The sequence below is a fragment of the Pleurodeles waltl genome, chromosome 9 (assembly GCF_031143425.1).
Source record: "Pleurodeles waltl isolate 20211129_DDA chromosome 9, aPleWal1.hap1.20221129, whole genome shotgun sequence".
In the NCBI taxonomy this organism is placed as follows: Eukaryota; Metazoa; Chordata; class Amphibia; order Caudata; family Salamandridae; genus Pleurodeles; species Pleurodeles waltl.
The window spans coordinates 139,978,527-140,005,614 of NC_090448.1; the positions used below are offsets into that span (position 1 = coordinate 139,978,527).

The 27,088-nt window shown below is 41.5% G+C and overlaps 1 protein-coding gene across 1 annotated transcript in view; it reads left to right on the plus strand.

The window, feature by feature from the left end:
• The first annotated feature begins 3,619 nt into the window (after positions 1-3,619).
• Positions 3,620-27,088, plus strand: part of CACNA1D (calcium voltage-gated channel subunit alpha1 D) — a 1,248,477-nt gene continuing 1,225,008 nt past the window's right edge. The window contains exon 1 of the mRNA XM_069206436.1: positions 3,620-4,127. Coding sequence (XP_069062537.1) covers positions 3,995-4,127 — 133 coding nt within the window. The 5' untranslated portion in view covers positions 3,620-3,994. The remainder of the gene's footprint in view (positions 4,128-27,088) is intronic.

Sequence of the window (27,088 nt, forward strand, 5' to 3'; positions counted from 1 at the left end):
CGAGAAGCTAGTATTGATAGCTCGGTTGGATGACTTAGGTATGGTAGGTTAAGTACGGTCAAGTTAAGTATGGAAGGCATGGTTGGTAAGGATTGCAGGTAGGCAGGTACGATAGGTTAGTTATGGTAAGTTAGATTAGGTAACGGATGGTAAATTTGGTATGAAAGGACATAATTACATTTTTGTTTTATAATTAAATGTTTGTGTCATTAAATTTTTTTTTACACATCTTGCTTACAACTCATAGTGTTGTTATTGAGAAGCACGGACATTTAGTACTATAGTTTTGATAAACGGACAATATTTTTGTTGCATCTTTAAGAATGCCTACTTGCGCACACATCTTTATTTTATGAGCAAAAATAACAGAATTCAACATGTTGCCATAACTGCAAAGTAAAACAAATGAATTTTCAAGGATGATTAATGGATATCATTGTGCTCCCATTTCTGCAAAAGGAGTACACATCCAAACAGCAAGCAGTAAAGCATTACATTCTAATTAAAATGTTGTTATGCCAGCAAAGTAAATTCATCAAAGACCACACACCAGGACTCTGCTTCAACCAGAAGTCATATTTCATATTCTGTTTAATGAAAGGACTTTCTGATGTTACCATCCTTAAAATGCTATGGCCTTAATGAACAGCCCATCCAAGCAATGGCAAACCATGAAAACACATGAAAGCTAATGGCTGAAGAGGGCTTACTCAAAGCTGACTCTCTTTCTATACTTTTAGGAGGCATTCATTGAAAAAGATCTCTCAGTAGGCAGCTAAATCTGTCTGTAGCAAGATCTAAATGCACAAAAGTAATGCCACACCTTGCCATTACTTTAAACAACCAAAAGCAAAATAGGGGGCTGTTCATTGCACAAATCTGGGACAATCTATCATCCTAGTGGAGTCATAAGGAGTCCAAGGGGGCGTGCTTAACCTACCTCCAGTACCCTGGCATTTTGTTGAATTAGCACAATGTAAGGATGATGTGGAGGGGGGGGTGATAGTCTGCTTCAGGTGAAGAAGTACCTGGGTGAATACACCTCCTTAAACATTTCTACTATTCAGACATGAAAATAAAGTCTGGAATTCACTTTTTTTAAGTGGTTGCATTTTTTACACTGGTATTTTAGTGAGACATTTCTTGGAGTATACCAGTTTTGGGTTCTTTTTGGTGATTATGAAGCTATTTACCAAATTTTCGTATGGAACACAGACATGCAGGTGCAATATGAACAACCCATTGAAACGCTTTAAAGTGAAGACCTGTTGTGATTGTCACAACACACATTTTCTAATGCAGTTTATACTGAACAGAGAAAGCTGATGCAAAGGAGTTCACAGAGTGTTAATGTGTTGCCAACCCTTTCCCATTTCTAGATTCCAAGCCACTCTCTTATTAGCTGATGACAGGCTATGAGGAGTTTGAAGGAATGAGAATGCCCATCCCTACCTTATCGATCCACAATGCAAGGTTCATGGGCATTGTTGGAAGAAGCGAGCTTGCTTACTAACCCTTTATCCTATATAATGAATTTGGAATGCATAAAATATACCTTTCAAACACTTTCTTGTGTCCCACTTTACGATGGTGTTAGGTGCTCTTGAGTCCTCTTTGCATTTGTAAACAGGATGTGACGGCACAACTCAGCTGCCATACTCCCTGAGCTGTGGGCCTCAGATGAGCAGTCCAGGTGCTACCTGCGCGCAGTTCACCATTGTGAAAAGGAGATAGGAGGAGGTGACGGCTGCACCACTGCTCTGTATCCAGCAATATGTTGTGGGCCTTGGAGGAGTGGGGCAGAAGTCAGCTGCTCTGGGCTCCTTTTTAAAAGGTTTTTTGTAGACTCTCCCTCCTTCTCGGGCCCAGCCAGGGGAGAAGGGGTCAAATATTCACCCAACCCTTCCATGTGGTAAGGAGGTCACTAGCCATCTCCTGCCCTTGGCCAAAGCTATAGGGGGGTGGAATGCCTGAGGTGAACAGTCAGGGTTTGCCCGTCCCTGGTCCCGGAAACAGAAGGCCTCTGGAAATTCTATAGGGCCAAAGAAACAATATTCCAATATTTGTATGATGTGCTAGGCAAACTTTCTGACCCTAATTTCTTTGGTTAGCACCACTTGTTTTGCCCTACTTAAATCCCTAATTCCACAAGAAGAACTATTGTTCACTCAGTTACTTCCAGACTGAATTATGCTAATGTTCTATTCTTGGGTCTGCCATCTTTAATGATATGTGAAGCACAGGTTGTCCAAAATGCTACAGCCAGACTAATTTTAAAGGTTCCTTACAGGCAAAGTATCTCCCCGCATCTGAAAAGTCCACCCTGGCTGTTGGCATAAAAACGTATCCACTTTAAAGTCTTCAGGCCTGATTTACTAAGGTCTTGATGTGCTCTAGCTTCACGCAAGGCAACACAAGCCCTTAACTGGGATTTCTACACAAAGTCACCTTGTGTGGCTCCGCATGATTTAGTAAATCCAAGGTAAGCAAGGCAGCGTATTTCACTGCCTTGCATTAACTTGTGGCAGAGAGGAGATCCCTGAGTGGAGTGTGGGCATTCCCAGGCATCCACCCATGGAATTTGGCGCATTCACAGATTTACAAAGAATTGATAATCTGGGAATGCATCAAAATGGTACACCTCACAGACATAAGAGTAACGAGGAGAAATACATCTTTATTTTTCCTGATTACTTTTTCAATGTGTATTAACACATACACAAAGGAAAATGCATATGTCCATTCTTGCACAAAAACAATCCTTCATCTGACGCAGGTACCCTTGAACCATGGTAAATCGCAATTCTCATGGCTTGGTGCTGGTGCTGATAGCATGAGCGTTCTCCTGGTGTGATGGGCATTATGAAGGCAAAGGAAACAGATGAAGTTCCAAGCCTTTGCAAAGGCAGAACGGATACAGCTTCTGATATCTTCAGAGGCATAAAAGGAAGTGTATATCCATTGACTATGAGTGGCTTGCTAACTATTAGGGCCACTGGAATTAAGGTTGCAGGGGAGGACCAAATTATGCGGCACAAAATGGCAAACTATGCGAAATAAGGCGGCACATTTTGATTGACTAGTATCTCATTATTTTGACATTTTAACATGGTTAACCCTTTCTGGGCAAATGTTTCAACTCAATAGTACAACTTAACGAGTAATACTATTGAACTTTCTCATGTTCAGGATCTTGCTGACCCCCACTGCTATTTGCCCATAAGCGCTACGTGGCACAGAGGTTCTCTGGAACTTTTAAGCACTGTATTAGTAAGGCTCCAAATTAGGAGCAAATTTTAGGTTTGTTCTGCAGAAAATCCAAAACCCTGTGCTCATGCGAGGACCTTGAACAGACTCTGGAGGACTGAAAGGCCAGAACAGATTAGTTGCACAACAAAAGCTACATGTTAATATTAATTAGATCACACTTTTCATTAACCACGCTGTCTGATGAACTCTGATAGGCCCTATTTGCAGCCAAGAAAGAAACAAAATGCGATCTAATGAATCGGAAAGAGCAGGCTCCATCCTTATCTGAGAGCGGGAGACTGGTCTGAAGCAGTTGCTATAGATACATTCTCCTTCACTGCTCTCACAAACATGTCATACTGGCAACAACATTTGCAATTAGGCTGATAAGAGGAGACAGTCTCTTTAAGGCTCACAGGCACTGCATTCCAAGCTGATGCACAACACACGCAGTATTGTGCTCCTATCAAAGTAAATGGACCAATTTACATTCCTTGACATTGGATAGGTCGCCTGGTCCTGGGCAGGACATTTCTACAGATGCTGGGTACCAAAAGGAAGCAGATGGCTGAGCTCCAGCTGTGATTATTGATGCTAAACTAAGGGCAGACTTGTTTTCAGATTCAATCATTCCCGTCCTACCCTTGACCTACACAAGAACCCTGAAGGCTGGGACAAGGCTGGAAGCACCGATTGCTTTTCATCTCAAAGATTTGCTTGCTCATTGTCTGCAAAATCCTTGAAAATGAATTTTTCTGCCCTTACAAAGGACCTTTCTCTGATTAAAAGATCTCGGACCCCAGATCCAGAACTCAAATACAAAGGGAAAATGATCAATGAAACTGACCTGGAGCCCTACTTTCTGCAAGCGTTCAGAGGTATGTCTCTGTGCAGGCATCCATGTTCATTTGTCTTATGTTCTGTGCTATTACCAGCATTTAGAGTATCCTAGCTTTTGCTAACACGAAAATTATTTTGTGTGAGGAAAATGATTATTTATTTTAATTAATAACCGATTTTAGTCGTTTTTATAACACATGGCTCACCAAGATGTCACTTTTCAGCAGGTTTTTATTTAAATACTTAAGAACATTACATGTTGCATGTGAGATTAGTAGTTATTTATCATAAAAATCACTTAGGTATGAAGAAATTTCAAGCACATTTGTGCAATTAACATTGGAAGTCACAATTTTAACATTTAGACTCTAGTTGCAATATTCATGTTTACTGAACAAATGTATGCTCTCTTCTCTTCTGCTGGGCCCCTTTAGAGGTATGTTAAGTCGTGAAAGTCACCCAGGATAAAGCAGTTTTATGTAATACATTTGGGGTATACCATGTGTCAGAATTGCCCGAGAGATCACGGGCAGTCAAGCTGTGACTATTAAATCTCTTCACTAGAGTTAAGAACACGTAAATGAAAGTTTTGTAATGTAAACTAAAAAAATATTTCGACGCTACAATCACTTTTTTAGGTCTAGATATTCATAAGGTGTGACACGTTTAGGCTAGCTCGCCTATGCAGTCAAGGACATTATTTTCATGTTTGCCGTTCTTTATACCAATATACACAGTGTGTGTAAACATACTGATATCTGTAAAGATAGAAAATGCTATTACAGATAATTTGTATATCGATGCAGAAATTGACACATCACAAGAAAGAGGTCTAAAGTGCATGAAAACGCCCCTTACCTTTGGTAGACCTGTAGAGTAATAGGCCTCCTTGTATGCACGTCCATTTCCCGTGAAAACAAGCAATAACAATATATTTGTAACACTTCAAGAACGTCCCAATCGTCCAAAACACAGTGGCACTGCTAGGTGAGACAAGGTACTCCGGAACTTCTATGAAATGTGTAACTTTGACTGGGTTATGTGCTAGGGATTGTAAGGATGGTTTCGCACAGATCTGCTCATCCTCCTGTGATTTATGAGTTCTTGGTAAAATAAGCCTTTAACATTTTTGTATTTCTATCGTGATTTCTTGGGCTTGGATCAAAAGTTGAGTCTCATTAGGGCAGGTGTACAGCCTATGCCCTGCTCCTCATTTAGACACAACATTGGAATTTGTAGTTTCACTGACAGACATGGGAAGAAAGCTTGAAGCCACCCTTTAGCTCCTGCCATACTTTCAGTATTTCCCAAAGTCTTTCTGGTCCTACAATCACTCTGTTGAATTCAGCAGACAGCTTGACCAGAAGTGATCCTTTTCCAGTAGCTGCCACCTTCAACAGCTGTCTCTGACATCTAACAGGGCTCTCTTTGTACCCCGTGCAAGCCTGAAAGGCGACTGTCTTCGGCCCTGTGGAGCAACTGTGGGGGTCATTCTGACCCTGGCGGTAATTACCGCCATGGCGGAGGTCGGCGGTAGCACCGCCAACAGGCTGGCGGTGCACCGCTGGGCATTCTGACCGCGACGGTTCAGCCGCGGCCAGAAACGGAAAGTCGGCGGTGTCCCGCCGACTTTCCGCTGCCCTTGAGAATCCTCCATGGCGGCGGAGCGCGCTCCGCCGCCATGGGGATTCTGACACCCCCTACCGCCATCCAGTTCCTGGCGGTTCTCCCGCCGGGAACAGGATGGCGGTAGGGGGTGCCACGGGGCCCCCGTAAGAGGGCCCCAAAAAGAATTTCAGTGTCTGCCTAGCAGACACTGAAATGCGTGACGGGTGCAACTGCACCCGTCGCACCTTCCCACACCGCCGGCTCAATTCTGAGCCGGCGTCCTCGTGGGAAGGGTGTTTCCCGCTGGGCTGGCGGGCGGACTTTCGGCAGTCGCCCGCCAGCCCAGTGGGAAAGCCAGAATGACCGCCGCGGTCTTTTGACCGCGGAGCGGTCTTTCGGCGGGAACCGCGTGGCGGGCGGCGACCGCCGTCCGCCGCAGTCAGAATCACCCCCTGTATGTCGAGATGTTTTTTTTAATTGTGTGGGTCCTATATTCCAACTAAACTGATAAGAAATGGAATCTGTTAAATAGAGTGAAATCTTGAAGGACTATTGGGATCTAAAGTAGGCTTCTTGAGGAGTGGTGCGATCCAAGCATGCTTCTGCCCGTGTAACATAATGTTTTGTGTAGGGTTCAAATCGGAAAGAGACTGTGCATATACTTTGATCGAGTGAGATATCGATCATCTGTGCATTGAGTTAGATTTACACTGCTTATGGCATTTACTATTTCTGCCAGTGTGAATAGTGCCTTGATAAGCACTTGAGGCTCTTTTTAATTCTTGTATCTTTTCAGAACGTTTCTGGCCTGTCACAATCCATAAAACAAAGTATTGTTAGAGGCTTTTTTTCTTAAAAATGAATGTTGTTACAAAAAGTGCCTTTGTATAATTTAAGGGGTTTCTTCTGTACCAGGAGAAAATTGGATACTATACTAAATTCAATATGATGTTTCTTGTGATAAGACAATTTCCAATTCATCTCAGTGCTGGGCACATCAGAAGGAGGGTGATCATCCCTGCGCAGGTAAAGAGTTTCTGCTAGATGAATGTGTGTTGCCCTGTGCACAGCGCAGATATTCTTCAAATGCGTGCCTTATGTATCTAGTACCAGTGTTGAGAAGCACGGTTATCCTTTCACTTTCTTTTCCAAATAGACTGCTGTATCATGTAAAAACAGTAGACTGTAAAGACATTTCTTTGAGAACCCGAGTGAATTATTATTGGCAATGTGGTTGCCTGGTCCATCAACAGAAGTTGGCTTCACGCAGTATTCAGTTTACACAGCCACCTCCTGAACATTCTTAGCCTGAACTTTAGGTGATAGTTATAACTTCTCCATATTGGTCATGGCAGCTGAGCTTCCATAGACATAATTTGGTTTTGGCAGTCTTTAGCTTTAGAAAACCTATGTTACTGGTGTGCAGACAGGACATAATGGGTAATGGTGTAGTCTCTCATTCTGGATAGATGTAATAATACAGTTTGCTGTTGATCTTCTACTAATGAAATTTGCATCCATTCTTCAGTAAACTCAGATAGATATATCAAGCATATTGGATAAAATGTGAGTGATGGACCTTTGGGAAGCTCCATGGTAATTGCTGTTGTTTTATATTTTAACTTGGCATTTCCTATTTTTACCTGGCATGAGCAATCAGAATAAAACTGAGGGTCACATTTATGATCTATATCTGCAAAACAACGTGGCTCCTGATCAGGATTAAACTGGTATTACCAAAAACATTAAATACTACAAGATTCACTCGCTGGCCTGACATGAGGGACCACACGTCTGACATCCTTCTGTCCGTACTTTGGCTTCCTGTGACCCACTGGGGGCTTGTTGAAACATCACCTGCTTAGCGTTCAAGTGCAGAACTCATCTCTTTAATTTCACTGAGCTGATACACCTACTCCTTGCTTCTGATTTCTCTCAAAGAAGGGGAATGCAAGAGCTGACTTTCGCATCTAGTACTAAAACTACGGTACGAGTTGTATTTGAATTACATATTCCTCTGTCTCTGTCGATCTACAGGGAAAACCTCAAGGCCTATTAAAATGTATCAACATGGCCCTGCTTTTGTAGCTCTTCGAGGCTGTGTGCAATATAGTAGGATATAGAAGAGCATACCTGTCTGTAGGTAGACAGCTGCAAGCATAATGTGGGTCTCCCATATGTGCAGGTGGGGCCAGAAAAGGGAAGGACAACTCAGTTGCACTAGATGATAAACAACCTTGCATCACCAAACATATCACCCATAACATACTGCGAAAATCATGCTGTGGTAAAGCCTTCACATTCCTGCAAAAAGATAAGGTATACGTGAAATAATCATTAAATCCACCCTAGAGATTGGCATTAGTATTTAAATGTAGAGTTCTACACAGATCTTTTTCAGAATGTATATCCTTGCGATGTAGGAGGTGTGGAGGGAGTTTTAGGGCAAATTGTGAAATGGGCAGAATCTGACTTTTTAGTACATCCTCAGGCTAACGACGGACACAAAAATGCCTAATAACAGTGAACACAAAAAAGGTAAACTACACTAATTCTGCATTTCATCAAAAAACTGTGTCTGATGGGATAGGTGGCTGCAAGTTGTTTGCCTTTTTGTCCCATGGCATGCAGAGGTGGATCCACAGAATTGAGGATTCACACCAAGGGAGATATTTATGAGCCCCTAGCACCATTCCAATGCCACATTGTGCAACTTTGTAAACCTTTGAGCTACGTTATGCCTGAGCCAGGCATAATATATGCAAAGGGGGTGTTCCCCCGTTAGGGAGGCCAAAAAAATGGCACAAGGAAATCTTAAAGATTTCCTTGAGCCATTTTTTGGGCACTTTTAACGCCGGATCAGAGAAAGCATTAAAAGGAGGCTCCCATTGGGTACAACTGGCCTCTTGGTGCTTTGCAGGATTAGCATCAGTTTGACGCTAATCCTGCAAAGCGCTGGACTAGCATCAAAAATTCTGATGCTCGTCCCCTAACTACCGCCATGATACGATGCACAAATGGTGGCATTAGGGGGGCGCCAAGGAGCGCAAGAAAAGTGGTGCTGGACTTCGCTCAGCGCCATTTTTCTTAAATATGCCCCCAAGATTCTCATCCACATACCACAGAATATAAAAAAAATCACGCAGCCCTGCTCTGTAGCAGAGCTTAAACAGCTGAAATCGGAACTGCTAGAAATACCAGCTGCGTCAAATATGCAATCTACTGCAAAATTTTCACTCTTTAGGGAAAGAAGATTATCTCCCACCCCACAAATCATTTGCAAGGCTATAAATGTATAACACAACTTTGTGAATGATGTTCCCTTTGAAGGCTTTATTTTAGGAAAAGCTTCGCTTTGAATTCCCAGCAGGAGAGTTTACACTTAGAACCTGGAATTAATCATCACTGTGAACGCTTAAGGGAGGTCTGAAATGGGCGACAATGATATCTTTTCACATCTCCCGACTTTCCACTGGGAGTCTGCTCTTTTGAGTTATCACACTTCACCAGATCGTGATCAGGACATGGCTGGCATGAGATAAACACGTGTTGGTGTCGAAATTTAAAAATAGATGCCCCCACTGCAGTAGATGCTCTGACTCCATCTAAATGGATTTATAATATACTTAACGAAACACTTCAGTTTCTGTTCCTACATAATTTACATGCCTGGCTATAGGAAAAGATCATTCAGTAGAATCTTAAATGAGTAGATCTGGAGTCCCACAGTGCGGGTATGTATCCCATGGAGAAGTAACAGACAAACGCCTTGAACGCATTCATTTTTTTTATTTTGCATTTCGTGGTATTGTTAATAATTCATACAGCAGAGATTACATCTGAGAATAACAAAGGCATGATCAGTTTCATAAAGGCGCTGCGCTTTCTACTCAAAATATGTTCTTCCTAAAACAATCCCAAAATAGAAAGGGGCGTAGCCGTCAATGGTGGAGCAGGTGCAGTGGTACCGGTGTGTGAGAGGTCAAGTTCACCCCAACTGGTGCTGTTTTTTTTTTACTGTCAAACCAGGGGGGTTAGAGGCAATTTTCTTGCTTGTATTAAGGGCCCATAGTGCTCTTGATACTCAGCTGCTTTACTGTCTCATCTCTTAAATCTCAAGGCTGTTGTCAGATGTTATCAGGGCTTTAGGACCCAGCAGAAAGGATGAGGAAATTGGACATTCAGGGAGCAGTCCCTGGCTGACCCGAGAAAGAAAGGGCAGAGCAGGTTAACAAGCAAGGCATGATGGGAGACCAGCTCCGCTAAAATTAGAACAAAGATGTGTCAGAGGGGGTTCTGTTATGTCTTGTCTGCTGCGGGTCTGTCCAGGGTCCTGGTGTCATGATGTGAGTGTTCTGTAATTTGCAGTATTAGGTGCGTGTGTGCCAGCTTTGACGGATATGTGCATGTCTGTGTGTAAATTTAAACATTGTCTAATCCTTTTCGTCCTAGGCATCCTTTGTGTCATTGTTCTATATGTATGTTTGTGTGCATGTGTCTATGCTCGTGAGGCATACTAAATATGGTCTATGCCCTGCATCTTTCCTACTTCATGCCTTTGTTTGCTTGCTTGGGATCCTTTGTGTCAAAATATGTCAACGTAGTATTTGTGAAGGTTCCACCAGTGTCTGTTGAAAAGCTCAGATGTGGTTTTTGCCAAGAAAATATCAACTATATTCAATCTGAAACCCATTCATATAGTACAGATGCCTGCAACTCAATGCGTTGGACGGTCTATCTTTACTGTAAGGGAAAAGTCTAACCTGCTATTGAGATCTAGAAGCCAAACCTGAAAGATACATATTTTGATTTAGATGAAAGAGTTTATCTGATGTGAAAAGGAGACACCTCACAGAAGCAACCAAGGGGTAGTGCTGCTAAATGCGTTCAGTGCCCCTGGCTAGTTATCACAGTTGCACTCCTGCTTTTGGTAGTGTGGAAGGGCAGACAGACCTTCACAATGTGTTAACCTTTGAACCATTATCTCAGACTCAAAGTATTTTCCATGAGGGATTCTATTGTGCTGTCCTCCTGTCTGCAGAGTACATCCTTGCTTCTCCTTTGGTCTGGTTTGTTCACAGATAGTCACCCGACCTACTCCATCTTCTTATCTTCAAGGCAGTAGCTTATCTGTCATAGGAACAGTTTAAAAACGTGTCACAGGCAGTCAGCGGTCCTTTATTTTGTGTCCCATCTGGCATTTGGTTCAAAACACTGTCTCATATGCTTGTTGTAGTGATTATGGTTGGCCAACGTTTCATTGCCATTTTGGTAGCAGCAACTTCTTCAGGGCCTGAGGACATTTTGTCTCCCTTCTTTTTTATTCAGTTTAATCGATGGAGATAGCACAGAGTAAACTGATCAGGACATGTAATAGTGTTTTCTGTTTATGTAGTTTCATTGTGAAAGGGATAGACTATAGTTGCGTGGTCCCTCTTCTGGGACCACATACCAGCAAGGGTATGTCTATGGTACTAAATAGGCTGTTATACAGGTATCAGGTGCCCTGAAACATGGAAAGAGTATTGGGTGTCCTGAAAGATGGAAAGAGTTGTATTAGATGCTGAGCAGCATGTATTTCCTTCCCTGTGTAACTAATAGGAACATGTGGTTGATACCTTTCTTATGTAGTTTAGTAGCTGCAAAGTTTGAAAATAGGAATGGTGATGGACTGCATGAATGAATGTGATTTATTTTTACTGTCAACCAAGCCAGGAGATGACATAAACATCCCTTGTTGAGCCCTCTGTGTTGTATTATAGGTAGTTATGTCCCCAAGCTAGAGCACAGCCCCCTATTCAGTGCAGGATGTCATGTTAAAGAATGAAAAAAGGCCCTTCCAGGTGTATGGAAGAGAGTGTATGCGCATCTCCACTGTGTTCCAACGAGTACCCATGGCTGCAACTGGTGACCACATTGCCTGATATCCTGAGAAAAAGTAAGCTCTTATGGGGAGAGTAGCTTTCTTAGACATGGAAGTAAGCCTTTTTCTGCTTTGTCATGACTATTCAATGTAAAAGGCAGGGGCAACACTGCCCGGCATACCTTTAATTTTTGGAATGCTTTATCTGAGTGCGGGAGTTCCCCCTTGTTGGACGATGAGTGCAGCACTCTCTATTTTTCAGGGACAAAGGGAAGGTGATAGGGCGGGGAGAGTAAGGTATATACACTACACAAATCTACCCACAAAAAGGGAAACTTTGGGTGCCTTGTTAGGTGTTTGGCATATGGAATAACTGTGTCTGTATACTTTGGGCCCGATTACGAGTCTGTCAGTCACTAGACGGTGACCACAATGCAGTGGTCCAAGCACCATATTATGACCACAGCGGTTGTGCCACAGTCAGACCGCCAGAACCACCAAGATCAGAGATCCCAATGATCTGGCGGTTGCGGCGGTCCTAGATCTCTGCCAGCGATTTCATGGCAGTAGTACTGCCATGAAAAAGCTGGTGGAGAACGGGTGCAGGGAGTTCTGAGGGGGGGGTGGCGGACTGTCCATGCACTTGGCATGAGCAGTGCAGGGGTCTCCCTGGCCAGCACTATCTTTATGTTCACTATCTGCTTTGTAAACAGTGAACATTGCGAGGGAGATGATGCACCTTGCGTCCTACAGCATTGCTGCCTGCTCGATTGCGAGCCGGAGACAATGCTGTAGGGTGTTTCACACTAGGCCTGCGGGCAGAAACTCAGGTTTCCACCTGCTGACCTAGTGGGAAACTCATAATGGGCCCAGCCGGGAGGTCGCTGCTCCCTGTCAGAAGTTCGGCGGATGGTCTAAACAGTCCGTCGAACTCACAATAAGGCCCTTTTTGTTTTTTTATCCATTTGTTTACAATGGCGGCCAAATTTTAAAGAATAAAAAAACTGTGTGTTTCAGACATACATATTACTAGGATGGGCCTGGGTATTGCACTGTTCCCATCTAGTTCCAAAGGGCAAACCTAGGGCACCATCTTATTTAGGAAGTACATGGATGTGGTGCCATGGAAAACTTCTTAATTTATTAGCGTGTTTAGCCTCGCAAAACTGACAAAACAAATTGAGCTGACCTACAGCTGCACTTGGACAAAAAAAGTACTCACAAGTTTTGTCACCACATTTCTAATATACAGACTCAAGTATCGGTGTCTTTTATTATATTGGATTAACAACCAAAAAATAAAGGTATGCATACAGGAACATATCAGCACCTTCAGAAATGTCAAACTTACCACAAAGCTAACCACACACTTCTTTGAGAATGATCATGAGCTGAATGATTTTGAGTGGACCATTTTGGAAAACGTCATTCCAAACCACAATGAACATGTAAGTACTCTCCTTAGCGAGGTTGCAAAGTGTATATATACTGAAGGGACAAACAAAACAGGATTGAACAACATGATTGAATGGGATAAAATAACAACATGACTCATCTCTCAGATTAGTGTGAAGTCCCGACTGCACTGTGAGGTGAGGAATGAAATCTGTGTTAGCTTTGTCCTCCTGGTGTCAATAAAGAAATATTTAACATATACTTCGTAAGAAAACTGCAGCCTTGGGTCTCTAGATACTGAACTTAACCATTAAAACAAGGTTGCATTTGCAGCTTAAAACCTATAATAATTCCAAACACTGTGGCTAAACATTCATTGGTGACTGGTAACCTGTGAGCAAAATATTGATCCGTCAGTTGATTCCACAACTGAAAGCACACTGCTGCTTCACCTAAAAAAATACCTAGGTAATCCAGGCATTATAGAGAAGCTTTTCTATTCCATATCTCATATGGCTTCTCAATCTCTACAATAGATGAGAATTTTCCCTCACACCAAAGAATCAGAAGCCCCCGTCTGTTAAACTGTAGGTGTCAGTAATATATGAATTGGATTCGGCTTGAGTAGAAATAAGTTGGGCGGAGGATGCCCTGTTCTTTTCCTCTGCACATCCAATTTGAATCACTAATGTGAGAAACTGGGTTGTTTGTTGGGGGGTGGGGCGGGGTGAGGCCTTCATAAGCAACAGCCACAACCCTTTATCAGGGTGAATCAAAAAAGTCACTAAATGAACCTACGTTCAACCCACTGGTAGCTTGGCACAGAAGCAGGCTTAACTTACAGGCAATGTGCGAGGAATTTATACAGCACACCAAAAGTGATAAAGTGAAAACACAGCACCAGAAAAATCCCACACCAATTTAGAAAATAGATTACAATTACTTGACACTAAAATGACAAACATTCAATCAGTAGCACTGGAGCTATGCAATTTGAAAGATTTAGGGGAGGAACAGCGCCTAAAAGCACAAACCATTCCTGATCTTGTTCCCCCTTTTGAAATGGAAGGAGAATCTATAGTTTTCCCATACCAGAGGTGTCTGGAATTTTTTTATTCCCTGCCCTGGCTCCAGATTGTCTGGGGTCACAGTAGGCTAGCATGAAACCCTTTGTGAGTCTGCTGAGGCAGCCCCTTTGAAGTGTAAGTGTAGTAGGTGAAAGCTCCACTCTCAGTCTTGCCATCTATGGCCCATCTTGCCAACAGCCAGGCCCTCTATTGTGATGCTGTCTGAAAGGACCACACAAAGGCCAACTGCCAACTACACCTAGTCAAGTAGCCCAGGAAACAGGCTGCAGGCATTAGGACATGAAAGGCAAACCATTCAAAATTGGCATTTTCAGAACTGTTGACTTGAAATCCAACTTTACCATTAAAAAGGGTTTTTAATTACATTTCCTCAGACAGCAAACATGTCTTTCCTACGTGCTCATAACAAAAGGTTAGCACCTATTAAATGTAATAAGGTAACCTGATGTTAAGCTATTCAAGAGATAAGCCTTGTAGTAGCAAAAAATGAATTTGAGAGTTTTTCAATACCACGACATGTAAAACTTACAAGTACATGTCTAACTTTTTTAATGCAATCCACCCTCCCCTACTGGCTGTTTAGGGCCTACTCTAGAGGTGACTTATGTGTATTAAAAGAAAATTAAATGTGCAAATCGAATGTAAGCCTATTTAACCAAGTTTAAGGGAGAGAGCACAAGCATCCTAGCACTAGTTATCAGTGGTAAAGTGTGCAAACACCAACAAAACAAATTCAGCAGAAAAGGTGGAGTGAAAGCAAATAGTTTGGGGGAAGATCATCCTAGGTCTGACAGGTCTAACAACTAAGCTTACATCAGCATTGATCCTGTGAGTGCATTAAAGTGGGTCTAATTTACAAATCAACATAATCTATCTGGAAGAACTGTTCTGATATTTACAGTTTCTGCATGGACGTTCAGTTGGTAACATTGGTGACAAGTGTGTCTTGTTAGAAACGAAAAAAGAAGTGAAATATATTTCTTCAAGAAACTACAAAAAACACAAGAAAGAGAAACGAGGAAAACATACATCTAGGCACCATACCAATGTCATCTAGCAGCCTATAGAATCAGCTGACAGTAGCCAAGGAGAGAAGAACTTGTATTTAGACAAGACAGTCATTGTCTTGTCTAAACACACATGCTGCTATTTGAAGGAAAGGTGTTGCTGCTCAGGTGTCAACAGAGAATTGTAAGTGGCCTTAAGTAATTTATTGGTTGCTGGCCATAAGTGTGAGCCCTGCAAAGCATCCTAGGGTGCCTGGCCCTTTTGCTTCTGAAACAATGGCAGGGGACTCATTTCCTGGACTCCGATATAAATAGATGCCTGATTTTTCTAGTACTGCCCACCCAGACTGAGTACACTCTCCTTCTGGAGTCTTCCTTTAGCATTTTGGCCACTGTGCCATTATATGGCCAGTCTAATTAAATTTGACTCCGTTTTGAAGCGGATGCAGGCTAGTGCCACTTCACACTGTGCGGGTATTTCTATACACTCTGCAAGTTCACTTCCCTCTATCTGTGGTTAATAGCAAATTATTGGTTTCCCGGGGGCAGGTACTTCTCTCTTCCATGGCCCTGAGGAGGCCCATAGTTACTAGAGGCCGAAACGCGTCAACCTTTTGCATTGGAGGAGCTGCTTGAATCATTATAACTTCTGAAAGGACTCGAAGACCACACCTGTTAAAAGTAATGGACAGAAGTATCTACCTGATGTGTTATTTGTTGCAACTACCTCCTATGTGGACTGTTTTATAGACTGAAGATCATAACCACACCAACTTGGATTACAAGGATGATTGGAGTACGATTACAATGAAATTCAACTGTTAAAAAAGTGTTTGTCTGTGTTGTTCTTGTATTATTGTGTATCACATGTTTTTCTGAAACAGACTGATGTTTCTAAATGTTTGATGCTTAATTTACTTTATTTAACTCTAGACTACTGTGCTAACTGTATTAAGCATAATTAGTTTAGATAAGTGATTGCTTATTACCAGTGACTAATTAACGTATTCACTGATGTATGAACGGTAGCTTTATTTTTCCCACCAACCATTTTGTTTGCATAACACTTAAGTCACCCAGGTTCAGCGGTGTCACCAGGATAAACCCCCCTACTCCTTGCCTGGCCCTTTTGCTTCAGAATGACACTACAAGAGGATGGACCATGCGGGGGCAAGAAAACACTGCTGCAGTGTAGGCCTGGGGCCAGCAGAGGTTATACTTGCTCTATTCTTGTCTAAATTTTTAAGGTGCATCCATTTTCACATTAGGTTTTCAGGTTCTATGCCGGTTTTGCTGTTTGTGCTGTTGTGTAATGTCAATAAGTATTGTGTTGCAAGCTGCCATGGTTGTCTTAGGTGTGTGGACGAACTATTGCACATGAAGTGTCGCATGTTGGACTCCATGAGCCTGGAGGAGGCACTGTATATTCAGCACAAGACATGGCAGTGTGCAGATTCCGCACAACTGAAAATGTAAATCCTATGACCCTGTCTCAACTGAACCCAAGCCTGTCTCTGTCCCAGTACGACCCAAACAAGCCCACACAATTTTCTACTGGAATGTTGGAATGTTGGACAGCATAAACCTGGAGGTGGCATCTGCATATTCAGGCCTAGAACTAGGGATGAGTGTCAGGTAGACTCTTCACATGCACGCTGTTGAAAAGGAGTGTCACGAGAGAGAGAAAAACCTGTTAATCTCCATGTGCCAAAGTGCAAGCATTGAATTCTTATATCATGCCTACCGCACGGATGACTATGATATGAGTGCATGATGAATTCACACACAACCAAGTTCTCTAATGATTGGGGTACAATATAGGGCTGGAAGAAGGCTGACGGGTTGGGTACTGTGGGAAGGCAGGTTACAGCAAGAGGGGATAAGAAATAGCATGAAGAGCAGGTCCGTGTGTTGATATCATCGGAGGAAGGGAGGGTCGGAGGCTATGGAATCATTCTGGAAAAATCCACTTGAGCATTTTTTTTATTTCTTTCTGAATTACAAAAAGTGTGGATAGGCTTGTGAGATCTTTGCCAAATCAGAACAATACTTGCACATAATCCATAAACATATGGACGGCTAGTAGGCAGTGGCTTTTGATGATGTTCTTAATTAAAACAATTGGAGGGCAGTGGAAGCTTAGGGCACCCCAAAGGTTAGCATTGTTTTGTGCGAATTAAGCTACTAATTCCGAGTCTGGCGGGCCTAGGACAGCCAGACTTGCAGTGGCGGTCAGACTGCCGCCAAAGTGGTGGTCCGACTTCCACATTACAACTGTGGCAAAAGGACCTTTGGCACTGCCACTTATTCCCTGCCTGACGCACTGCAACATTGCTGCCGGCTTGATTACGAGCCGGTGTCAATGTTGTGAGTAGTTTCCCTCTGGGCCAGCAGGCGGTAATGCTGTTTCCACCCGCTGGCCCAGTGCCAGCAGGCGGAAAACTGGAGAGGGAGTCTTCCGGCCCAGAATTTGGCGGGCAGCCTCCGCCGCCCACCAAACTCATAATGAGGCCCTAAGTCTTCTAAGCCTTCTATATTCTTTTATTTTCTCTTTTTGAAGAATGCTATAGAAGAAGCTAGGACTTCTCTTTTCATGGCCATGGAGAAGATTCAGAAATCTCTCAGGTGTAAATATGGTTTTCAAGTGTAATTACTAAAAAAGTAGGAAAACACCAAGGGCCAGATGAATCAAACATTTTTGCGATCACAAAAATGCATTTTGGTATGTAACAAGTCCAATTTGCGATTCGGTAACTTGTTACCGAATTGCAAATTGGATTTGCGACTACAAACCGATTAGGTATTAGGAAGGGGCGTGTCAAGGTCGTCCCTTCCTAATACCGAATCGCAGAGGTATGGATGATTGTTTTGTGAGCGTAAATGCGGTCGCAAAACAATCGCAATTATCACCAATTTCAAATTAGTGGTAGCCCTTTCGCAAAGAGGAAAGGCCCCCCAAGGGACCCGTTCCCCTTTGTGAATGCATGCGAAAACGTTTTTTACGAGCAGGCAGTGGTCCCACGGACCACTGCCTGCTCTTAAAAAATGAAAAGAAAACTTTAATTTTTTCATTTTTAAATGCATCCTGTATTCCTTTATTGAAAAGCAATCACAGACATGGTGATCTGCTGAACCCAGCAAGCCACCATTCCTGTGATTATAGCCATTCACAATGGCTCACAAATTGCGACCTACCTCATGAATATTAATGAGGTACGTCCATTTGCGTGCCCTTGCGAATCGCAGTATGAAACTCCAAGAGTTTCATACATTCCAATAGCGATTACTTAATTGCGATTCGCCAAAAATCACAATTAGGTAATAGGTATTGTGAAGAATGGTACATCTGGTCCCAAATGAATACTGACATATAGGTCTATGTAATTCAAAGATCGAATAATTAGGTCTCATTATCCCATGTGACCATTATTTAAAAAAATATGTAATCCAAAACAAGAAGCTGGTTACATAAATAGTGCAAAAAATATGCACATTCTCACGTTTCTCCACAAATAAGGCAAAAAGGGAACTGGATTCCTATCTGACAGCAGATATCAGGAAACAGCGTTAACAACGTGGCATTACCGCGCAATACCATTACTGCGCATCCTTAAGAATGCATTAGTTTTTACAACGTATACTACGTTTACCATGCAGTTAAAAGGTAAGCATTTCCCAGGAAAGTATAAAGCATATATAGATATAATTATTTTCACTGAAAAAAACAGCGGGTACAGGGCCGTTACAGTTAGGAAATAAAATACAAAAATCCTTAGAAATTCACTGAAAAAAACAAAGGCTACAGGTACGTTATAGTTAGGTTCTGAATTTATTCGTACAAAACCATAGAAATTCAGCAGTTAGAGTTCTTTCAAGCAACTATAACATGTGCCTTAAGGTAAACATAACTCACGCCCCCACCATGCCCTGTAACCTTTGTGTTTTTTTCCAGTGAATTTCTAAGGTTTTTTTAAATTCCATTTCCAACTATAACATACCTATAACCTTTGGAAGGCCTATGTTTTTTTTAAAAGTAAAGTCATTTTCATTACTAAACGTTAATCCAGCCACCAAGGCACACGGCCTTCAGCCCTGCATGGCGGCAGCTGTCCGCAAAGCCTGCAGCCATCCGCTATAGCCTCTGCCACCAGCCAAACTCATAATGAGGCCCTGAAGGTGTTAAAATAAAAAAAATAACTTTTTAATTTCTTAAGAAATTTTCAAAACATGAGTTTATAATCGCTTCCAAAATGTTTTCTTTGCCCATTTGCTAGGATTTAGTGGTTTGCATTAGTGCTGTATTGAGATAGTTGCCAGTATAGGCTGAACCACACAGGGTAATATTCATATAACTTTCAGTTTTTGTATATTTAAAAATATATAGGAGAGGAAGGGGATGTTAGTAGAACAAATGTGAAAAAAGAGCTTATTTTATTTAAAACGACAAAAGGTTAACTTTAATGTGGAAGAGGCAGGAGTGAAAGGGAAATGCAACCTAGGCAGTTTCATCCCTTTGAAATTACTTGAGAAATAACTTGAGTAAACTACATAGATTGGATGAGAAATTTTGGGCCCCAGGAAGGGTTTCCTCTTCGAGTTAAAATTTGTAAACTTATATGAATCTGGTGAAGCACTCTGTCATAAATAAAGGCATCTTGGAGGTTGAGGAGTGGGATGTGCTGAAGATATGGTGTCAATGTTTGGATTTTCGTGACTTTTTTAAGCTAATGTCAGTTTTGTAGCCTCTCTATATGTAATGTATGTATTTCAATCTAATTTTAAACAATGAACTCTCTTTGAATTCTAGGTATTTTGTTTTCTTTGTTTCAATCGACATTTTGTGTTAAGCAAGTGATTTCGAATTCAATGTTATAACAGTATTCAGAGAAAATATTTAAATCTTCTCAGCTGAACTAAGGGTTCTTTGAACATACTACAGGATCAGCAAGATCTTACTCAAAAGCAAAGACAATATTTACCTTACATGTCAGGGCAATTTGTCTGCTCAGAGATGCAGAAAGATCAACAGTAATTTCTAACTGATATTCACAACTAACGTAGCCAGGGCGGTCCTTCAAGCACAGTACGATCTGACACACTGTACCCTCAGACCGGATATCCCCATAGGCACTTCTTACTTCTAAGTGCTGCTTGCACATTTAGGGCCAGATTTAAGTGAAAATAATGATGTGCGTCGCTACGCCAAATTTGGCAGCGTTGCGCACCGTCATTTTCAAAATGCAGGGATGCGCCTTATTTATGTATTTCTCCCTGCACCAACGCAACCAATCTTTGCACCATAGTGAAAGGATAGCTGCTTTGAGGGGGAGATTGTTTTTGTGCAGAAAGGGACACCTTCCTCCACAAAAACAATCTTCAATTGCGATTTGCTCCTCCTATGTGTGCTGCACTGCAAAAAACGAGGAGAGATGAAAGCATTTCTCCTCATTGTGCCACTCTAACACCACCCCTGGGGTGACGTTACATTTTGGTGCTGTCTCAGGAAAACTCGTAAATCAGGGGCAGTGTCAAAATGCAATGGATGTTGCTGTGGCAAACCCACAACAACACCGATGACACGCCCCTTTCACGCAAAGTGTTGTGTGTGAAGGGGCCGTATTTACAAGGTGGTGTTAAGCCACAAAAAGTATTATATTGGAATCATAATACGACAGACGAGATATGCATCACATGTGTGACAGAGTAACACATCCTCCAAACTCTAAATCAGGTGCTTTGTGTTAGACCTGTCAGCCTTAGGGTGATCGTTCCCAAAACATTTTGCCTTCCTTCACAATGTTTTTCTGATCTCATTTTTGTTGGCCTTAGGACTTGGTGCGCTGTACCACAGCTAATCAGTGATGAAGTGCTTGTGCTTTCTCCACTAAGCATGGTAGAATTGACTTACACCTAATTTGCATATTTAATTTACTTTACAGTTCCTAGTAATGTGGTACTTCATGTGCCCAGGTTCTGTAAATGAAATGTTAATACTGGGCCTGCAGCACTGATTGTGCACCCCACTTATGTAGCCCTTTAAACATGTCTCAGGCCTGTCTTTGCAACCTTGGTTTTAAGCCTCCATTTCAACCTGGCAAAATATACCTTTCGTCTAGCTCACACCTGCCTTTTTTTAATACACATGCCACCCACAAAGTAGGCCCTTAACTGCCTTCAGGGCTGGGTGCAATGTTTTCAAAAGGTAGCACATGTAATTTTAACTTTTACATGCCATGGAAGTGAAAAACTCTTAAATTAGTTTTTCACTACAGACCTGCTTCTTCCACAGGTTAACACTGGAGTTACCTTACTACATTTAATAAGCTATAAGATACGCTAGGGAACAGGTAAGTAGTTCTGGTGTCTTTGGAATTGTAATGAAAATCCTCTTTCATGGTGAAGTTGAATTTTAGGTTTCACTTTTGAAAGTGCCACATTTAAAAAGTTGGCATTTTCCTGCCTTAGCCAATTAGTGCCTGCAGCCTATCTCTGGGTCACATGACTGGGTGTAGTTGGCAGTTGGCCTTTATGTATTCCTTCTAGACAGCTGCAAACAATAGAGAGCTTAGATGTGTCTGGAAGGGTCATCACTGAATGGGAAGGTGGAGTTAGGCAGATCCCCACTTACACTTGAATATACTGTGTCATGTCTTCACACAAACTATCACATAGCCCCTTGTAGTTAGTCTGGAGCCAGGGCATGGGAGGCAGGAAACCGTTGCATTTCAAAGGGAAACCTCTGTAAGCTTCTCCCAGTTCAAAGGTGGCACCAGGTATAAATATTGGACCTCAGACACCAACTCCTCAGTATACTCCTGGACCGCGTATACTGCAGAAGAAGGACTGCTTTGCTGTCAGAAGAACTGCCACACTACTGCCCTGTTACTCTGCTGCCTGATGTCCTGCTTGCAGAGAACATAAAAAGCTCCAAAGCTCCTTTCAACTGCCCAGCCGACCTGCTGCCTGGACCTGCTAGTGGACCTGCAACTAGGCCTGCCTTAGACATGCCGGCCTCTGCTGCAGTGAGTTCTTGCAAACCAAATTGTGCTCCTTAAGTGCTGGATCCTTTGTGTGGCCCATTTGAAGTGTTTGGGCTCTTTGAAAGCACACATTGGCACGTTCATGGCAAGTCCTTGCTGCCCACACCAGCCACCAATGTGAAGTTCCCACAAACCAACTCTTCACACTACAGCACTGATCACCGCAGTGCACCCCAGCACAAACTTCGAGCCCCAAACATCCGCCATACCGACAGGATCCTTGGACTATAGCAACAGCCATCCACAATGCCCGGCCAGCTCTTCGGCCAACTTCGACAGACACCTGCAATACTCTCCCTGCTCGGTGCGTCCCTTTCCACCACAAACAGAACTCTTGGTGCTGGACTGAGAAGGTCATTCTTTCAGTGGGACTAACCTGGCTCCTGTATCTGATCTGCACTCCATCGTGGTCAGCCTGAACTTGTGACTTTCTCCCAGTTTCACCCAACCAGATTGCCACTTTTTGGCACAATTTTCACTCAAATCTTTAAACATTCATAACTCTGGTTCTACTGATTAGCTTTTTGTAGTTTTGGTGTCACATTATTTATTAAATATTGCTCTATTTTTCTAAAACTAGTGTGGGATTTTTCTTGTGTTGGGTTTTCTCTATATTACTGTTTGAAGTGTTACATAAATGCTTTACGCATTGTTTCTAAGTTAAGCTTGACTGCTTTGTGGCAAGCTAACAGAAGGTTGAGCACAGGTTAATTTGAGGTTTGGTTGTGACTTTACCCTGACAAGAAATGTGGCTGCTACTTGACAACGTTTTTACTCCCTCAACCAGTAACCCAACGTCTTACACTATGTTTCACACCTTATTTGCCTACGGCATCTTGGAACAGCTATTGAATTATTACTAGCCAAAATTATGGATCGTCAGGAGTGTATTATTAGTATTTGAGGTGCGTAATAATAAAAGCTGAAGCGTGAATCAGAAGTGTCTTCATATGTGTACTACAGGGATTTAAAACTGGACCCACTGCTTAATCGGTGAAGCGCCTGCAAAAGTGTCTTTCTACGGGTGAATTGAGACACTCTTTTATTAGACGCTGAATTATTTTGAATAACTTGGAGTTTATAGAGTAGAAACTCAGGAAGTTCCAAACAGATGGAGTTTGCATAATCAAGACTCCATCCTAGGAGAGCCCTCACTGTCAAATGCTTACTGTCCATTTTGAGTAAATGAAGAATTTTCTTAAGATTGTTAGATAGTACGAGCAAGACAGCACAACTTATGAAATTTGGGTCAATATAGACAGCTGATAATCAAGTTTCATTCTCAAACCTTTGACTTGTGCTGGGGGAGTGGGAAGTGTACCTATCTCTGTGGACCAATAAATGTCTAACCAGAGATCGCTACTGTCATTGACAACCAAAACCACAATATTGTTAGTATTCAGCTTTTAATTGATTGCTCCTCATTTATTCCATATTAAGTTCATTTGTTGCTGAAATGCTGTTTGGGGTGACTGTTTTTAGTCATACTAAACCTTGTGGCTAAAAGGCTTACATAGATGATGAATAGGTGCAACAAGAGTGAGGAGTACTCAACACCCCATGGCTGACTGACAACTCTTGCTCTAAAAAGGAAGCCAACGTGACTAGCTGTGACTAGTTGGTTAAAATATACTGAAACCACTTGATGACAGTTCTCCCTATACCAGTTGCAGCAATACAGCCTAATAAGATGATGTGGTCACCGCTATTAAAGCTGCAGACAGATTTAAAAGTAATAAAGAATCAACATGCTCCACTTCAGCATCCACCCTAAGATGGTCTAAAACTGAAAGAAGAAAGGATTCTATATTATGTTGTGACCTGAATTCAACTTGTATAATATAAAATGAAGTTGGCTATGCTACACTTAAGTAACACATTTTTGCAATATTTTTGCACTTAAAGAGAGAAACAAATGGGTGACACTTCTTCAAATCTGAGGGATCGGTCCCTATTTTTCTTTTAAAGTTATGAATGTAGCCTCTTTTGAAACAACTAGGGAGTGTGAGTCTAGCCAGGCATTTAGCAAATCTGGGAGGGTATACTTAAAAACTGAGAAAGTTGTTTGAAAATATATGCAGGGCAGGGATCTATGTGAAAGCCAAATTTAAACAAAGGTGATAGTCATAGCCAAATCAGCTTCTGATAAGTGGGGTAAATTTTCCAAAGACCTTGCACAAGGGATAAAGACAGTTAATGTAGCTGGAAAGGTAACTTTATCAATCTAATTCCTAATAGGCTTAATTTTGACTTAACTGTTTGAAAAAAGTATTATTTGAGCAATTGCGGAGGTTCTGAGTAAGTGACACATCTGCTTGAATCAGAGATGTATCGCAGAGCTCATTGATTATATAAAAAATCAAATAGCGATCATTACAGAATAAGGTGATTTTCTTATAATAATATTTGTGTTTTACCCAAATTGTCATGTTGTAATAACATAGTATATCTTTATAGACACTTTCATCTCCAAGTGATCTGTTATTCCTCCTTCTGCATTCAGCCTGACTGGCTTTCATCTTCCTTAACTGTTAAGTATACCAAGGAGCAGATCATTTCCTTACAGAGGAAGCCATTTTGAATTTTGGGATATGGCAGTCAAATGGATTGGCTAACTTATCAATAAAAAGAGGTAAAGCGTCAATCTCCGGTAGTTTGAAGTTGCTTTTAAACCAGAAGTTAAGACTTCTACATTTGCGACTTTCCGTTTATGAGCATTAGATCTTACAGCCATGCCTGTAGGTTTGACTAGTGTGAAAGAGAACCACTATTTGACAGTAAAGTGGTCTGACCAAGGGCAATGATCCACATTAAGAACGTTAATATTAGCAACATAGGTCCACAGCTTATCAAGAGTATGCCCTTTGACTGTATAGGCACATAAAGATGTTGACAGAAATTTAGAGAAGGTAAAAGCTCATGAAATTCAGTTACTTTTATATCCGTGGCTACATTCTACATTATCTATCCAGTAATTCAAATCCCACAAAACATGGAGACAATTACAGGAATCAATACAAGAGCTCATTAAGTCAAAGAATTCTAGCAGAATTCTTCTAGAGTGACCAGGAACATGGCAGGTGAAAAGGATCAGTATTCGCTGATTCTGTGCATTTCAAAATAACAACAGAGATTCAGGACCAGCAATATCAGTTACCTGTGATCCAGCGTCTGCCAGTATTGCTGATTTCTTGGGCCTGATCAATCTTTTTCAAAGTTCCAAGGGGTGACGAGAAATACATTAAACCATTCAACTTAAAATGTCAGTGTAACCCATTTGATCACACATTTAATCTTGGAGGCAAAATTAAAGTTCAAAAGATTTATTACAAATTCAAAGCCCAGCTTATGTAAATGAGTCACAAAAACATGCTATACAAATAGAAGATTACCAATAGGGGAGTTAAAGCATTGGACTAAATTGAAACGCTTCAAACTATGCCCATATTTATACTATTTTAGCGCCGCATTTGCGGCATTTTTTTATGCAAATGCGGTGCAAACTTACAAATTATCATTGGATTTTGTACGTTTGCGCTGCTTTTGCGTAAAAAGATAACACAAATATGGACCTAAGACTTCAGTAGCAACAATACAGAAAATAAGGAATAACACTTGATGTTCAGAGTTCAACCTTTGATTCTCTTGCCTAACCATTGAACCTATAATCGTCTGATTACCCAAATAAGCAATAGGAAAACTTAAAATTATCTAGCTTGAAATATGGGAAATGAAGCAAAGTGTCAACACTGCAGAAATCTTAGTAAAAGTTTCTGCCAGAGAAATGTGTGTAGTTTAAAGCCACATGAGCCAAGAAAAAAAGAAACAGAGGTCTGTAAGGGTCTGAATCTCTAACTAGATAAAACACTCTTAATCCCTCAAACTTCAGATAGTTGATGCCACTCCTGGTAAATTTCCATAGTCCGTGCACTGTTGTGAATGGTTTCTTTTAATTAAACTTTCATCTCTTGGTTCACCCATCAGGAACCCCTTGGATCTTTCTCATCTTCAGGAGTCAGGAGGGGAGTTCTCCTTCACAACTCCTCATTAACACTCTAGTCCTTGGCAACCTGTCTACTCATACCCCCATCTATAACTAACCATAAGCTTTTCATTAAAAGAATGCTTCTGTTAATGCACCTAGAAAGACAGAAATGCAAAGTGAGAGCAAAACTTTCACGCTGAAGATTAAACACAAAGAGAGAATTTTCAGGCCTTATCTCCAACTAACAGAGTAAAACTTAATGCACATTCAAACATGGTTTTATTTGTATTTCACCTGAGTAAAATAATTGAGGAATAACTATGAAAATGTTGATTAACTAGAAAGACATAATATTAATTCATGGAATAATACTGCAGTCATTCGATTTGTGTATAATCATTCTACATTCCTACTTATAAATGCATTTCATTTAATGACCACAGTTCCTTTGTTTACATGAATACATTTAAACACATATTATATATGTTGTTGAGTACATTTCAGTTGTTCTTCTGGAACCCATAATGGCACAGTCAAGTTATGCACCCTCACCCGTTTCCGCAAGACTGAAATATACTCTTTAAAATGACTGCTGCTCCCCCACCCACATTATCCAAAGTTCTATTCTGGTACATAATTTTGATAGCAATTAAGTCAGGTCCAGTAAAATTGGTAAACCGATTATTAGCAGTTATTAAATTATTTACTTCTAAAGCATGTTTCAGGGGAGAGCTCCTGTTGAAATTTATAATGTTTAAACTAAGAAACCAAGGCCCATATTTGTACTTCTTTAGCGCAGCATTGGCGTCATTTTTTGACACAACTGCGGCGCAAACTTACAAAATACAGCTGTATTTTGTAAGTTTGCGTCACTTTCGCATCAAAAAGCGGCGCAAATGAGGCCCTAAAAAAGTATAAATATGGGCCCAAGAGAGGAGTTCTTTATAAATAGAGCCACTAATACTGTTGGACTATACATATCTCAGTGTGCTATCTAGTAGACAACCTGGCTC